We start from the raw sequence: 16665 nt of genomic DNA on the forward strand, positions 1-16665 counted from the left end.
GCTAGTTGTGTATGAGTCATTGTTTTTGGTGTTTACTGTATTGTTTTCACCATAGAATATGCATGATTACTTAAGCCATGTTTACTACACCGTTTATTAAAGCCATATAATGTGAAGTAAAAAGCAATCTCAACTCCTTTTCAAACTAACAAAAAGGGAAACTTCAGAATGGTGGGTATCATCTTTTTACCTACCATTCTTAATAAGCATTATGATTATAAAATAGAATACAGATGAGTGGCTCTTAACTGACATCAAAATTGGCCCCATAAATTTTGAGACTGTAAAGAACAAGAATGGAACATTTAGAGGAACCTACCCGATTATTTCTGGAAGATAGTCTATTGCAGGTTTCTACTTAGCCTATCATCTGCACAAGTAGTAACTAAGATGTAGTATTATCATTTATGCTGTTATTTATTTTTACTTTTTGCAGTCTGAAGAAGACAGTATTCACACAAGAGATGGGTCAGTAAACTTAAAGGGAGAGCTTGCCATCAAGAGGGAAACCGGGACATGGAAATCATGCCCCTTTGTTCTTGGTGGTTATCTGTTCTATGTGTTGTTTTCATGAGGAGTAACCAACAATTTTATTTTTTGTTATTTTTTTGTTTGAGTTGTAACATATCTATAGTCTAATACAGGTACTTTCTTTTGTGAACGTTTGGCGTATTATGGGATTGCTACAAATCTTGTCACTTATCTTACCACGAAACTACATCAGGGACTTGTTTCTGCAGCAAAAAATGTAACCATTTTTCAGGGAACTTGCTATCTTACACCTCTCCTTGGATCCTTCTTTGCCGATGCCTACTTGGGAAGATATTGGACCATTGCTGTGTTCTATGGAATCTATCTCATCGTAAAATTTAAATTATGATTTTCTCTTATTTTGAAGCTTCCATAGTACTTTTAGGTGATAATTAGTTTTTGCAGGGAATCTGCATATTGATCATTTCAGCAACCATTCCTGCATTGACGCCAATGGAATGTGTGAGTTCTGTCTGTCCATCAGCAACTCTAGCTCAAAGTGCTGTATTCTTCTCTGGACTCTTTTTAATTGCATTGGGAACTGGTGGAATAAAGCCATGTATTTGGCCTTTTGGGGCAGATCAGTTTGATGATACGGATCATAGGGAAAGAGCAAGTAAAGGATCGTTCTTCAATTGGAATTATTTCACTAGTAACATTGGTGCACTTTTATCAGTCACTGTATTGGTATGGACTGAAGAAAATGTTGGGTGGGGACTTGGATATGGAATTTCTGCATTGTTTATTGGTATTGCGATTGTAATTTTCTTTCTAGGTACACCAATGTATAGATTTCAAAGGCCAGTGGGAAGTCCTCTTACAAGAATTTGCCAGGTGATTTCTTCTGCTTTGTTCAAGTGGAAATCGGAGGTTCCCCAAGACAATTGCCTTCTCTTTGAATTAGCAGTGAAGAATTCCTCAATTGAAGGAAGTTCTAGACTGGAGCATAGTGATGGATTGAGGTTATCTCATAGCTTCAAACATCTTTTCATATCAAATTATACTGTCCTTGTGTTCTTCTGCTCAAATCATAGATAATATTGTTTGCTTAGTATGTGTAATGTATCCAACAATATTTGGAGAAAGTAATTTTTTTACTATAGTGACGTCGCTTCACACATTTATAGACCAAATGACTTATTACTCTACTTTATGCAGGTTCCTGGATAAAGCAGCAGTGATATCAGATGCAGAAAAAGAGAGAGCTGAAGTGACTAGTCCATGGAGGCTTTGTACAGTTACACAAGTGGAAGAGTTAAAGATTTTGATCCGCATTTTTCCAATATGGGCATCGGGTATAATCTTCTGTGCTGTTTATGCACAAATGTCATCGCTGTTTGTTGAACAAGGGAAAATGATGGACACGACTATTGCTTCTTTGAAAATTCCTGCAGCCTCTCTTTCAACTTTTGACATAATAGCTGTCATCATTTGGGTTCCAATTTATGATAGAGGCATTGTCCCAATAGCAAGGAAATTCACCAACAAGGTAAGAGGCTTCTCCGAATTGCAAAGAATGGGAGTTGGTCTTTTTCTCTCAGTTATTTGCATGTCATCTGCTGCATTAGTAGAGAGCAAGAGGTTGCAAATTGCAAAAGAATTTGGTTTAGTTGACAAAAATGTTCCTGTACCAATTAGTATCTTATGGCAAATACCTCAATATTTCTTGCTTGGTGCTGCTGAGGTATTCACCTTTGTTGGACAGCATGAGTTCTTTTACGAGCAAGCGCCGGATACAATGCGCAGTTTCTGCAGCGCATTGGCACTTTTAACAAATTCATTAGGGAATTATCTGAGCTCTTTGATTGTCACTATTGTTGATTACGTCACAACAGAAGACGAAAATCCTGGATGGATAACTGATAATTTGAATGAGGGCCATCTTGATTACTTTTTCTGGCTTCTAGCTGGACTTAGTTTCTTGAATATGTTAGTCTACATTGTTTATGCTAAACAGTACAAACAAAAGAAGGATTGTCACATGAGTCTTCCTTAAGGGCAGTGTTTGCTTTAGGGATACTTCTTTTTTAAGTTCAAATGTTATCACAAGCATGGTTGTCCCAGCAATTGTAGAGAGATGGAAGAGACTACTCTCATGTCAGTGGATAACAAATTGGTGGACAAACTAAACCAACACTGCATATTGAAACATATATCAGATAAAAGCAACATCTTGTTAACTTGGATTTGAATTTTTTAGGAGAAAACAATGAACAAAAACTGCAATATGCCAAATGAATAACAGATGAAAGCTTGATTGTTTAGCAATCCTATCAATTTTATTTTATTGTTTGGTGAACCAACTAAATATAAGTTATTTGTCACTTAATCATATTTTGTCTTCGTAGTTAAAATATTATTCTGAGGTAAGGGTTGTGTTACGTCAATGTGATATGATAAGAATTTTTCGTTCACAATTACCTTTAAAAAAAACAATAACAATAATACTAATTTTGCAGAAAATTTTGATGAGTGAAATAAAGAACAGCTAAAATAAATTGTATCAAATAAAAACTAATATGTCAAATAGTCTGAGCAAATCAACAACAAATAATAGGAAGGAAAAAACAATTACATAAAAAATTTATTTACTTAATTCGATCAATTTGATATATTTAGGAGTAGAGAGCAACTCATTAAAAGTGAAACCATCTAAGAGGGAATTAGTCGACCGAGCCATTCAGTGTTTCTTGACCGTGATATATGCTTCCGGTCGTACGAGGATTATTGTCTGACGCGTCCCTCGAATGACATAGCCTTCTATTCTAGACAGTTGACTTGTAGGTCACGTCTGATGTATCCACATTTTCTTGAGCGAATCATGCACCAATTCGAGTTTATGCAGGTTGTTCAAAGTGAATCCTTTGTGTTTGCTCTCCTACTATGGTCCACGGAAATTTGATGCCATATATGATGATTTTCTTAATCATCTAGTACGGGATGAAGCACGAGGTATCGTAAATCCTAACGAATGAAACAATGCATTCAACTACTAAGGACGGGAGAAGTAATGACCAAATTAGTAATAAACAAAAAACATAGTTGGTTTTGTAAATGGGCTTAAAAATTAAATCGGCCCAAATGATGGCTCAATAGAAAGAAAGTGTCTATCTAAGGGAATTCAACTTGAACTGGACTCAGAAAAAATTGATAATTAAACCGGTAAGGATTAGGATTTGTCTCACTCGTGAGTTGGTTCGTTTGCAGTGTATGGACATGAACCCGAACTGACCCAAACCGATGTCTACTCCTAGTCAACACACATTAAATCAATAACTTTTGACTTTACTAAAAAAATACAAATAAAAATTAATTTTCTTCTTTATGTGAGTGACGTCCATGTAAGACGTTTCACACGTCACAAGACATTTTGTTTATTTTATCAAAAGTCAATGAAACTATTTTCCACCACAAAAGCAAAGGTTTTGAAAAAAAGGAAAAAGCATAAGGTATTCTCACGTATATTTTGGACTTTTCTTCAACACTTTTTTTTTTACTCTACCAATTTCTTTCCTATAAAATTTGAGGTGAATTTTGTTAGGGGCAATTTTGAAGAGCATGTTACTTGAGACACATTTTTTGAGAGATACACATCACATATTCATCTAAAATTTTAAGGTGATAGGTGCGTAAGTTCTCTCACTTATAAAGTGTTATATCTTTTCTTTTTTAGTCAATGTGAGACTCACATATGTAAAGGGAAAAGATATAATCACAATAAAATAGTTTGGAAAAAGCTAAAGTGTATTACAATGTAATTGAATTTGGTGTATATATAGCACACATCTAGCATATACTAGGTGACTACTTACTATTTACTTACTATATGTAATTAAAAAAAAAAAAAACTAAGAAGCTAGTATTGATGATGCACTTGAAACAATGTTTCTCATTAACAAAATCACAATTCAAAATTCATCAAATTGTTAAGATTATCTTTAAATTCAAATTGTAAATGGTTAAGATTATGTTTGGATTGATGATGTTAGATAAAATAAAATGGAAAGGAATAAAATAAACTTATATTTTATTATTTAGATTGATTAAAAATATGAAATAGAACGGAACATAATTAAATGCATTCTATTTTATCTTAATTTTTTTCCTTTCATTTTTTGTAACTTTATTTTGGCAGAAACATTTCATTCTATCATAAAACATTTAAATAACGAAATAACAATTTTATTATGTTTTGTTTCTTCAATTTTACTATGTTGCGTTTGTTTTACAGTATCTAAATATAGTCTAAGATTTTGTTTGAGAATTTGAAAGGGAGGGGAAGAGAGAGCTTTGAGAGAAAGAGATTTGATAAAAAAAATAGATTTTTTTTTTAATATTTCTTGAAAGAATAATTTTATATTGAATGATAAATGGATGTTTATCATTAATATATTTTTAATTTTTAGTATTTTTAATTCAAAAATTTATTTAAGTTATAAAAAATCTTTCAAACTCTTCCTCTAATATAAGTTTTGAGTTCACTCAAATTATAGAGATTTTATATTATAAATAAAATGAAACTCCTGTCTTCACCTAAATCTCTCAATTATTTTTACTTCATCCTTCTTTTTTTTCAAATCCCCCCCTCTCTTATTTTTCAAACTATCAAACAAAGGCTAAGTGTATGTTAGGTTTTCAATCAAAGAATTTATTTACCCATTTCAATCAAACTAATTTACTCTTAGGAATAAATGAGCTCTCAAATTGACTATACATCAAAAGTTGTTACAAGATATTACAAACGAGTAATAAGAAAATAGTCTTATGAGTTTCCAAGAACAAACTCTATTTTCTAGCGAGGGGTTTTTCAACGAACTTGATAAAGTCTTAGCAATACTTTAACCTTGATTTAGGAACTTGCCACTTGCATCCAACCACCATTTTCTTGTGTAAGTAGTCTCACAAGTCAAGTATGGTTCTTCATTAATGAATGTCTTTTATCATTAAGCGTCTTCAATTATTATATTACTCATTTTTCTTTAGAATTCCTCCCTAAAGGTCTTTGATTTGAAGTCTTGCAACACTTCAGCCACATTCCAATCATAACAACTAAAGTCAGAAAAATTACATCCACGAGGTTGTATAATTTAGCTTGAACCTCACAGTCGTCTGGACTTCATTCACGATAATAGTACTTTCCTTATCATAAAAAGAGAATCCTTTAAGTAATCAAATGATCTGATTAATGAGTTTAACACAATGAGAACCTTGTCTTCATCATCGAATATTCACGTCAATAATTTCCGAGTCATCAGCGATCTTGTGTAGTTATTTCAATTGTTTCGCAATGAATTTGTTCTCTACCATTCAGAATGAGTATATTTGTTTTCTCAGACACGACGTGTGATTCAAGAACTTGGTCATATACAATTACTAGCATTTACCCACATCAATGCAGTAGTCTTCTCCCTAACGAATTCCCTTAAAACTTTATCACTGAGACACAAGATAATGATATACTTTCCTTTATCCCCCATCCCGATCTTTTGTACTGTGTTAGGTGTAGAAGCATCAATGCCCCACCCTTAAATGCTTCTACACACCTTTGTTGAGGTAAGATTGCTTTCATCTTCTTTTTCCACAACTCAAAATTGTTGTCTTTGGAAAAAAAATCGATGTCTCATTTAGAATCCATGGTGCTCACTTGTAATCTTAACCCTTTTTCTCTATGGTTGAAGTCAATTGTTGTGAAATTTAAAGGTTCAACTACACCGACCACTTTAATATGTGGGATAGAAAACAATGGCAACCAAAATAAATAACCTCAAGAAAAATTAATGTGCACACATAAGAATGTTAGCAAATCCACAAGAGTAAGAAAAAGGATAAAAGATGAGTACACAAAGAATGTGTTTATCCAATTTGATCAAATCGATCTACTCTGGAGGAGACAAATTCTCCAATTCACTATACTTTAAAAGTTATGAAAAGAGATTAAAAATAAATTACAAGAAAATAGTCTTCCAAGTTCTAAAGAATAAGTCCATTTTTTTATCCTAGTGTTTTTCAATCTCTCAAACTCTTCATATATGAATCATACAATTCAACGTGCTTAAAATTTTTCTCATTCTCCTTATATGTCTTCCAGTACTTAGCCTTTAATTCTAAGAATTTCTCTCTTTATCTCTCTCAATTTTTTTCACTAGGATTTCACCACTTCTTCCCTCATCTATCTCTCATACCAAAAAAAGAGATTAAAATGCGCCTTTAAAGGTGTCAGAAGAGCCGCAATATGTTTTCCCTAAACGCGTTGCATTTCAATGAAAGGGGGGATGCATTGCGTTTCCTTAGAGCTCACTGTGTTATGGAACGCACAATGTTTATGTCTAACACATTGCGTTTTCGATCCAAAATTGGTTTTAAACTAATCACTACATATATGTTTGGTTCATCAAACTAGAATTGATGATGATCTTCATAATTGATTTTACTTAAAGCTAAATTTTATAATTTTTTAGTTTAAATATAATTTTTACATTAAAATTTATTGTTCAACTCATTATTGCATGAATGTAACCAAATATAATTCACTTTAACTTCAATTACTTTTAAGCAGAATCGAGTCTACATAACATAATCATTTATTCAAAATCAATTTTAATCTTTGCATAACGAATCACTTGCGAAACGAATCACATGCAGAAATCACAATTGACTTCATAATAACAAATTATTGTTTTATTTCAAAATATTTTTTTAATTAATTTCAATTTTTCTCTTACGTTAAATATAACATTTTTGTTGTCATAAAAGTAAATCTGATATTTATTTTAAGAAAACACTCAACTTGAATTATTATTTTGAGAGAAAGGTTAGAAAATCACTTTTCAATCCTAACTAATAATTATTTTTTATATTTAAATATAAATTTCACAATTTTATGTGTGATTTATTTCAAATAAAAAATCTGTATATATATTATATTTAATACAACACAGAGGATATTCTTAACATTTCTTTATTTTATTCTTGATTTGATCTTAATTAAAAAATATGAAATTTTTTTTATTCGACTATCAACATACACTTTCCTTTAGAAATGTCAACTTGCATAGGTTAACGGGGATTCCCCGTTTGGGGCCCCAAAGATAGAGAATTTTCCTCCTGCAAGAACGGGGATGGAGAACAAAGTCTTTTCGAAGACACTTCGGGAACAGGAGTGACGTAAATATTCACCGCCTCGTGGAGTCTCCTCCTCGTCTAAAATAGCATAGTATCCTTAATTTATATATAATTTTAAATTATTATATAAGTTTATTTGTCATTTTATATAATTAATCTTATACACAAATTAAAAATATATATGTATTGTTAGTAAAAGAGTGATATCTAAATAATTATTTCAATTTTTTTTTAGTTTAAAATTTTGGTGGTCATAACACTCAATATTATAGATTAAATATTGTAAAAGCAATATATTTATCTTACACGAATAATTTCTAAATTTCTTTTAGTTAGTTTTTGAAGCTTTTACTATTAATTTGGTTTAAAAAAAAATCATGTTTATGGATCTCCGCATGAATATTGGAGATCCGTAGAGACCTGCGGAGACGGTGATGGAGACAAAATCCTCCGTAGCAGAGATCCGAAGCGGAGATGAAAAATAGATTCGAAGACGGGAATTGTGATGTATCTCCGCCCCGCCTGCTTCATTGACATCCATTTCTCTCCATCTTAAAAATTCGATAGATTTAAAAAAGCATAGTTATTATTGATTTGGACTCATATTAAAATAAGAAAATTTCTTTAGCCACCTCCCTATGGGGGTCACCCCCAGCGAAAATCCCAAAAAACCACTGCTTCGGAAATGAACTTCCGAAGCGCTTTTTTTTAAAAAAAATTTCCACAATTCGGAAGTGCATCTCCGAAAACACCTCATGGGGGGTGTCTTCGGAGATGAACTTCTGAAAACACCTCATGGGGGTGAATTCAGAAATGAACTTCCGAATTATGCAGAAACTGTGTTTTTTTTTTATGTTTTTTCTTAAACTGTCTCGCATTTTAATTAAACGCAAACGCCAAATAAAAATAAGCAACAGATAAACTGAAAATACTAAGATGATAAATCCAATCAAAAAACACTGTGCGAAAGATACAATCCGAAATCAAAACAAAACAAAACAAAGACACGTTATTCTGCCCGACGAGCGTTACAAAATACACATCAAACAAAACAAAAACACGTTATTCTTCCGGACGAGCGAACTCCTCCGAATGAAGATAATTATACCAATCCTCATCCCACTCAGTCTCAGAACCATCAGCGTTGATCACGCCTGAAGACTGAGCCTGCACGTCCGAGCAATGGACCCCAAGGGGACGAGAAGCAGAACCAGTCAAAACCTTCTTCTTCTCCTTCACCTCCTTCTTTGAAGAACCCTTTCTTCCCTTAGCGCCACCAATTCCTGTGTAAAAATGAAGAAAGAAAGGTCCATGAGACCTCCTTTTATAAAAGAAGAAAGGGGACAAAAACGCTTGGGAAACAGACAAATCATTAAAGAACAAAGACGTTGGAAACCAGCGACACGCCGTCAAAGAAGTCAGAACGCATGCACACAAACTTCAAAGAAACAGGCACAATAAACAAAGGCGTTAAAAATAAAGTACTTGCAAATTAAAACGGACACTCCCTACCCTCTCTAGCCGACGCAGGCTTGGTCTCCCTTCCCTGTCTGATGCGTGCTGGTTGGTTGTCTGACATGTTCCTGTAAACAATTGAAATCGATTAATATGCGAGACAAAATAAAAAACAAAAAAAATTTGAACTTCTGATACATTTCGGAAGTTCATTTCCGAAAAATGGGATGGAGGTGTTTTCGGAAATGAACTTCCGAAACACCCCTGCGATGGAGTTTTCTGCAACTTCCATGGCAGACCCCTAAACCAAACTTCAAACCAAATCAAAATGCTTCTAAACAACCTAAATACTACTAACAAGCTAACCATATATCATTTATGCAATTAAAACCCTAAATAACATGCATTTGAATAATGAATCTAAAAATTTCAAAACTTACAAAGTGTTAGGATTGAGGGCTTTTGAATGTTGTTTAGCAGTGTGATTGGAGCCTTGATGCAGCCTTGGAATTCTGTTTGCACAAATTTTCGCCTTTGCTTGTTTTTGATTTGAGTTAGGGTAAATGAATGGGGGAGGGGGAGTGTTTTAATAAATCTGCAGAACGCGCAGTATTTTGGAAGTGAACTTCCGAAATGCTGTTTTCGGAAATGAACTTTCGAAATAAGACAATTTTTTAAAAAAAAAAGACGCTTTCGGAGATGCATCTCCGAAAACGCCTTTTTCTTGCATTTCAGAAATGAACTTCCGAAGTCAGGGGTAGTTTGGGTTTTTCACCAGAGGTGGACTAGAAGGTTGGGAGGTCTATAGAGAAATTTCCTAAAATAAAGAGGAACAAATATATTAAAATTTCAAATTATTCTTAGGCTTAATTGTTTGTTGTGAAAAGATAATTAGGTGTGGAGGCAACAACCCTGCATCAAATGTATTATTGTAAAATAAGTCGTACTAATATACATTTTTTGTAACACTATAACCCCTAATTATTAGATATAGAAATCAAATGAAATATAGTTGCTTTATAATTGTAGAAGTATGACACCATTAACCGAACTGTCTTAGTGGGGATTATATGTTGATTGTCTTTTTCTTTTGTTTTTTTTTTTTTTAATTTTAATCTTTTAGTTGCTCTAACATTATTATTTTTCTATTTTGAATTTTACTTTTAATTTAATATTATATGAAAATATATTTTAAAAAAAACATATAAGAAAATGATATATGATATCAGAAGTCCATAATAACACCAACCCACACAAGAATGATTGCTTAATCCACCCAAGCCTTGGCAATCTGTTGAATTGAACTCCAACTCATGCTTGGTTTGCATTCTTTGACTACAAATCCTATAAAAGCTGCTCTTGTCAAACCAATGCACCATCCTCACTTTTTGTCTACCAATCACTTTGATGCTTATTACAACAACATCATCATAACTTACACCACTTTTAAATTTCAAGATCAACATAATATTTAATCTTTTTCTATATTTTTCTAAATAATATTCAAATTTATCTAGCTATTCTTAACATGCTCAAAAGTGAATAAAGATTTTCTGCAAAATTTCTTACATTTAAATCATAACATTTTTATTACTAAACTAAGATCACACCATTTCAAATTATGGTAATGATTATAAAATATATTCCTATAAAAAATTCACACGACAATTGGTCCATGAAATTGCATAAAAAAGATGGTCCAAGAAGAAAATATAAAGGGAAAAAGTTAAGACAACTTTCTTCATCTAAATAATGACAATATATGGTTGCTATAGGAGACAAAACCATATACACAAAATCTTATATTATAAAAAAAACATATAAATGTCTGATTAGATGTTGAGTGAGAAAATACTTTTGCCGTACAGCTATGACAGAGTTGCTTTCAATTATTTCTATGGCCAAACAATTTAATTTTAATTTCTAGCCCAAAAAAAATTAGTGATGATCTATAAAGCATGCAGAGATTATGAATACATATTTAAATTTAATGTACATTAATAATTCAATTATTATTTCATGAGGGTCCATATTAGATACTCTGCAATCTACAATGTTTAAAAATTTAATTAGTGTTTGACCTGTGAGGAAAATGCCACAACATATGAAAACAAAAATATTAATAGGCATGAAGAATTTTAGTGCCTTTTGTGGTAACCACTACATGAAAATAATAAAATATTAAGTGCAAGACAAATGATTGAGGTATCAATTTACTAGATTCAATAGAGAGACTATTCTCACAATTTGTCATATGTTTTTGTTCTTTAGTGTGTACTCATATATTGTGAGAATCTATGTCACAAGTTACTACTATTACTATATAATTTATCTGGAATTAGAAGGATTAATTCTACAAATTCTTGATTAAGAAAAGGTAAAAGTCTTGTGGCAGCTATAAGTTGTCTTTATTTTACAAAAAGTTTGATTGAAATCTTTGAAGTTGGTAATTAAATACATAGGTCTGCACATTATTTTTTTCTTTCTGCCTGTGCTATAAAAGTAATATTATCTAATCAATAAAGAAAAAAGAAGAAAAAATTAAAGAGAAAAGAGAAAGAATACTTGCTTCTATGTTCAGCAATCATTTATTCTTGTTCTTTATATTTGGCATTTTGTTAGCATGATACTAAGCTTTTTTTTAATAAGTATGATGATATACAAAATTATATTATGTTTTATATTTGAAAAATCTCATTTTAATTAAGATGTAAATATAATATACTATATAGTAAAGATATATCAACTTTCCCACCCCAAGAATAATAAAGTTAGTGTGTATGCAGAAACAGTGCCACCAAATGCCACCAACTCTGGTTCTGTCTTTATCAAAGTCTCAAATAGTGGCAGAAAAGCTTAATTCCATTGAGCTATCTTTGTTTATTCTTATTATTTATTTTCAATATAGATATATTCATCATTTGTAGCATAAACATTCAGATATTAAAAAAAATATGTTCAAGGTATATATATTATCCGATGTGAGACTCTTAACTGATATATTTAAATAAAACCGTCTCTGATGTCTAATATATAGAATATTAAATCTATTTATTTTTTAAAATTATTATCGATGTTGACACGTGTGTTGTCGGGTTTTTCAAATATTTGTCAATGTTACTTTTAAAATTTTCCATTTTCTACCTAGACAACATTGAAAATAATTGTCCCTGCATGTTTGGTCTAAATCTATGAGAAGAACAACTTTAACACATAAAATGAAACTATATATTATACAAAAATATATTACATATATTATATATCACTATCCATCTTTACAATTAAGGACATGAAAACAAAGCAAAACAACGAGGCTGAAAAAGCTGCTACAACAATACAAGTAGTAAAAGCTAAATAAGCCATAAGATGAAAACAATTCACATTTTTTTGTGAACTAGTCTTTGGTTCTGATAATAGTGATGGTGCCTCTTCTACCTTGAGTGTGGATTCTTGTAAGGGCCACCACTGCTTTCCCTGAAAGGCCTGGACCTGTTGCAGATACGCATGGCCGACATGCAAAGTCACCAACTGGATGCCTTACTGGTCTTGTTGGTGCCATTAACATCCTTTCGTTTATGTCATTTAGTGTCACTTCGTCTTCTTCTCCTCCTGGTTTTACTAGTGCAAATGGATACACCACTCTTGTTGTACTTCTTGATACTCTCTTCTTTCTCAACATCATCTCTTCATTACTATTACTACTTCCTGTTTTCGATCATTACTATAATTAAGAAAACATGGTTTTAAACTGCGGTCTGCAACAGAAAATATATGTAAGAAAGAATGTCATACCAAGTGGGGTGTCTCTGCTGGTTTTTGGTAATGATTCTTTGTATGAAGATGAGGATGAATTTGGAGATTCAGAAGCTGATATTGTTTCTTCTGTTGTTTTAGTGTCTTCTAGGAGAATGTTTTGTTGCTCATTGATTCTACTCCTTAATGGACTTATATGCTCATCTAAGTAACCAATTAGCAAATAAAAATGATTAAGAAACAATTAATATTTGTCATTAGTTATTAATTATTATTAATAATATTGTACTTTTACTTTATTCTTTTCTTTTTCTTTTTGATTTCATTGGGATCCTTTTTCAAATTCTCAATCAATAATAACTAATCACAAAGGAAACACTAACTTTTCATGTTTTAAAAACAATGATAACCTAGCTAGTTCAAATTGAAAACATGTCAGATGTTTGACACGTGTCTGTATTAAACATCTAATCAACGTTGACACATACAGTTTCATCAAATTATTATCAATATAGTGTCTGATGTCTGTATTTGTGTCAATGTTCCGTAACTAACAACATTTTGAACCAAATTGATCATCATAACTCTCTAAATGAATGCATGTAAAAAGAAGAGAAAAATACCTGAAAATCCACAAATTCTTTCAATCTGATCCATGCAGTAGAAATTCTCAACTGGTTGGTTCCATATATGGTTAAAATTCCAGAAATTCTGAAGTTACATAGAAAAATCAGTCTCATTTCCAAAACAACAAACAATTCCAAACTTAAAATCAAAAAAAAAAAAAAATACTCAACTATACCTTATCAAAATCATCAATGGAAGTAGTAGTAATAGTACTCTTGCTTTGTTCATCATCAGTAGTATCAGTATATGACAGCAAACGTCTACGTTTAGAATTTTCACCAAACTCAACCAAAGCATCTTCTAAATAACCAGTTGAAAAATCAGACTCTTGAGTTGAAAATGAAGCCGCACTTCCATCCATAACTGCCACATCACAAAACTAACATTAACATTGTTCATTCTAATTTCAAAAAATATACATATACTACAAAACATTATAGAAAGAAAGAAAAATTTAGTACTTATAGACATGTTGTTGTCTGAATTGACAAGTCCAAGGTTATGATAATCCAAACCTAGGGAAGAACTATAGAGTAAGGTGTTAGCATAAGGTAAGGAATGAAGATGATTCATTTTGTGTGTGGTTAGAAAAAAATGATGAGAAGGGGTGTGTGTATTTATGTACAAGTAGTGGAAGGAAATAGAAAAAGTAATGGAAACTTGGGTGAGTATATAGTTGGAGTCAGTCAATGCAGGGGCAAGGATATTAAAAGTGAATGTTTCTTGGGATTCTGAAAATGGTGTAAGATTCACTTTATTTTTTAAATTTTATTTCATTTGGTTGCATATGTGGGGGACTAAATAATTGCTATGGCTATCATATTGTGCTTCTGGTCTTAAATGAAAAAGCAATATAGTTTAGGTGTGTCAAAAAGACATATGCACCTCAACACAGACATAATTCAAATTTCAGCTTTTTCTTTTGTGTTTTTTTGTCCTTCATTGACATGGACCCTTAAATTTTTATGTGTGTAAAAATATCAATATTATTAATCTTAATATTTTGTCTCAAACTTCATAGTTGTGTGTGTGAATGTATGATGTTTTGTGAGAACAGTAATTAATGACAAAAGAGAAAACACAAATATACATTGTGCTCAATGGACACGATATTTGTTTATTGCGTTCGGCTAAGTGTGTATCCTTTACGACTATTGTTATAGTCGGGTCTTATTATTTGATGACTGTGAGAGGCTATCGTCTTCAACAATCAATTGGGTCTAATGCGCAATTTAGACCTAATGTGGTTTTAAGCAAAACACAAGGGTAGAGAACAGAGAGAATCACATGACGTTTAACTAAATTGACTCTACTATTTCCTTCGTTTTATTAAATCGACTTTACTATTTCTTTACTTTATGTTATTATGAGTCATACTCAACACACGATTATGGTTATTTGTCTAAGAAAAAAATTATTTTGTTCTTATGAAATGATTAAATAGATCTATTATTGTGAATTGATGAATCAATATTTTAGTTGCATATTTTGTCACTCATTGGTGGGGGTCATATAGTAAGTTTATTTTCCACCACCACATGGAAAAATCTTCTTGGTGGGTGCAAAATAAAAAAAAGGGGTCCCACTAATATGGCATGCTTTTGAGGGGCCCATATAAAAAGATGAATAGAAGAAGAAGATGGAATAAATCATGGATTTTGGTCTTAGGGACCATCTTTTTTATCCTTGGGGTTTGAATTTTGTTTAATTGTGTGGAATTTTGTTACTCTCACAAACACAAACAGACATTGTAGTTTGTGTGGATATTGATTGTTGCACTCACAATTTAACACTAAATCTATGTGGTTCTTTGTGTCAAAACTTATTGAATTTTAACAGAAGCTTTTTATTCACAATATTATTAATTTTTTTAATCATAAATTATGTATTACAATAACTTAGATGAAATTGACATATAATAACTCCATTAACTATGAAAGAAACATTATGGAAAAATGTCACTTTTTGACATGTAAATAAATATTTACCGACTAAGAGAATAAAGGATATTATAGTGGAAATTTGAATTCATAAAAGTTTCAAAAACGCAATTTCTATTTACATTCATAGCAACATTTTATGAGTACTTAGATAAAACAAGTAAACAATTATGATGTTGAAAATATTTAATGCTTCAATGTAGGGTTAGGGAGATTATACTAATTGAGCCCAAATTATTGAATCAAATTTTAATTAAAGCCCATGAAATTTTAATTGCATAGTACAATAATAGAAAGAAAAATAATAATAATTTCTTATATGTCCTATTTTCATTAAAAATATTGATTCATATGATAAATCAGAAAAGAGACACTACATTAAAATCCTTAAGAGTCCATTAAAAAAACCTAAAAAGGTAAATCGCATGCTAGAACTCTTAATTGAATAAGTACTTATCATCTTAATTTTTTAACTTTTTTATTTATAGAATAACTCACTTAAATTAATAAATGCATGTACATATAAATTTAATTTTTTGACCCAATATGATGATAGAAATGATGGGTCAAGATATGAATAGTGTGATTTATGCATTGATCGCAAATTCAAATATTTGAAAGTGTTTGGTATCATTAAAGTTATGCTATTTTTCATCTGGTAAATTGCTTTGCATTAATTAATGCAGAATGGCAATTTTTTTTTGGAAATTATACTAACCCATTAATCAATAATTCAATATGGAATTGGAACTTAGTTGTAAGGTTGGTAAGAGTTGGTGTTTGTCCTTGTTACAGGTACGATTAATGTTTATTTTTCACCATACTCTTGAGAAACTTTGGTTACACATATTTCTCTCACTAATCAACATTAAGTTGTTTAAATTATTCCACGTCTCTAAAGTCTAGAATTAGAATTTAAGTTATAAATTCATAAGAACAAAAACTTTAAACTCTTTTTATGGTTTTCTTTAACATTTATACAACTTGGTGTAATTTTTTGGTATAAGAAATTTAAAAAGAAAAAAAGCAGATATTCCGTAAACTTTACCCAAAGACATGCAAGTGTTCATTTTTATCCACATCCTTTATTTTCTTTAATTAAAATATCTCATTTATCTACATACTTTATTTTTTGAAATTAAAGTATCTCATTAAATCTACATACTTTATTTTTTGAAATTAAAATAGGAGTATCTATTTTTACAAAAAAGAGGATATGCACCAAATATAAAGTTAG

At 31.1% G+C, this 16665-nt stretch overlaps 2 protein-coding genes across 2 annotated transcripts; one reads left to right on the top strand and one right to left on the bottom strand.

The window, feature by feature from the left end:
• Positions 1-144: 144 nt before the first annotated feature.
• On the top strand, positions 145-2795 carry LOC131602984 (protein NRT1/ PTR FAMILY 8.3-like). The gene is made up of 5 exons (XM_058875219.1): positions 145-350; positions 437-542; positions 645-862; positions 937-1493; positions 1690-2795. The coding sequence occupies exons 1-5, from the start codon at positions 297-299 to the stop codon at positions 2525-2527; spliced, it is 1773 nt and encodes a 590-aa protein (XP_058731202.1). The 5' UTR covers positions 145-296; the 3' UTR covers positions 2528-2795.
• Positions 2796-12316: 9521 nt separating this feature from the next.
• Positions 12317-14198, bottom strand: LOC131607672 (uncharacterized). Its single transcript, XM_058879649.1, has 5 exons — positions 13950-14198; positions 13664-13851; positions 13485-13572; positions 12901-13065; positions 12317-12813 (listed from the first exon to the last, which is right to left on the bottom strand). The coding sequence occupies exons 1-5, from the start codon at positions 14059-14061 to the stop codon at positions 12503-12505; spliced, it is 864 nt and encodes a 287-aa protein (XP_058735632.1). The 5' UTR covers positions 14062-14198; the 3' UTR covers positions 12317-12502.
• Positions 14199-16665: the final 2467 nt, after the last annotated feature.

This window comes from Vicia villosa, linkage group LG5 (genome assembly GCF_029867415.1).
Source record: "Vicia villosa cultivar HV-30 ecotype Madison, WI linkage group LG5, Vvil1.0, whole genome shotgun sequence".
In the NCBI taxonomy this organism is placed as follows: domain Eukaryota; kingdom Viridiplantae; phylum Streptophyta; class Magnoliopsida; order Fabales; family Fabaceae; genus Vicia; species Vicia villosa.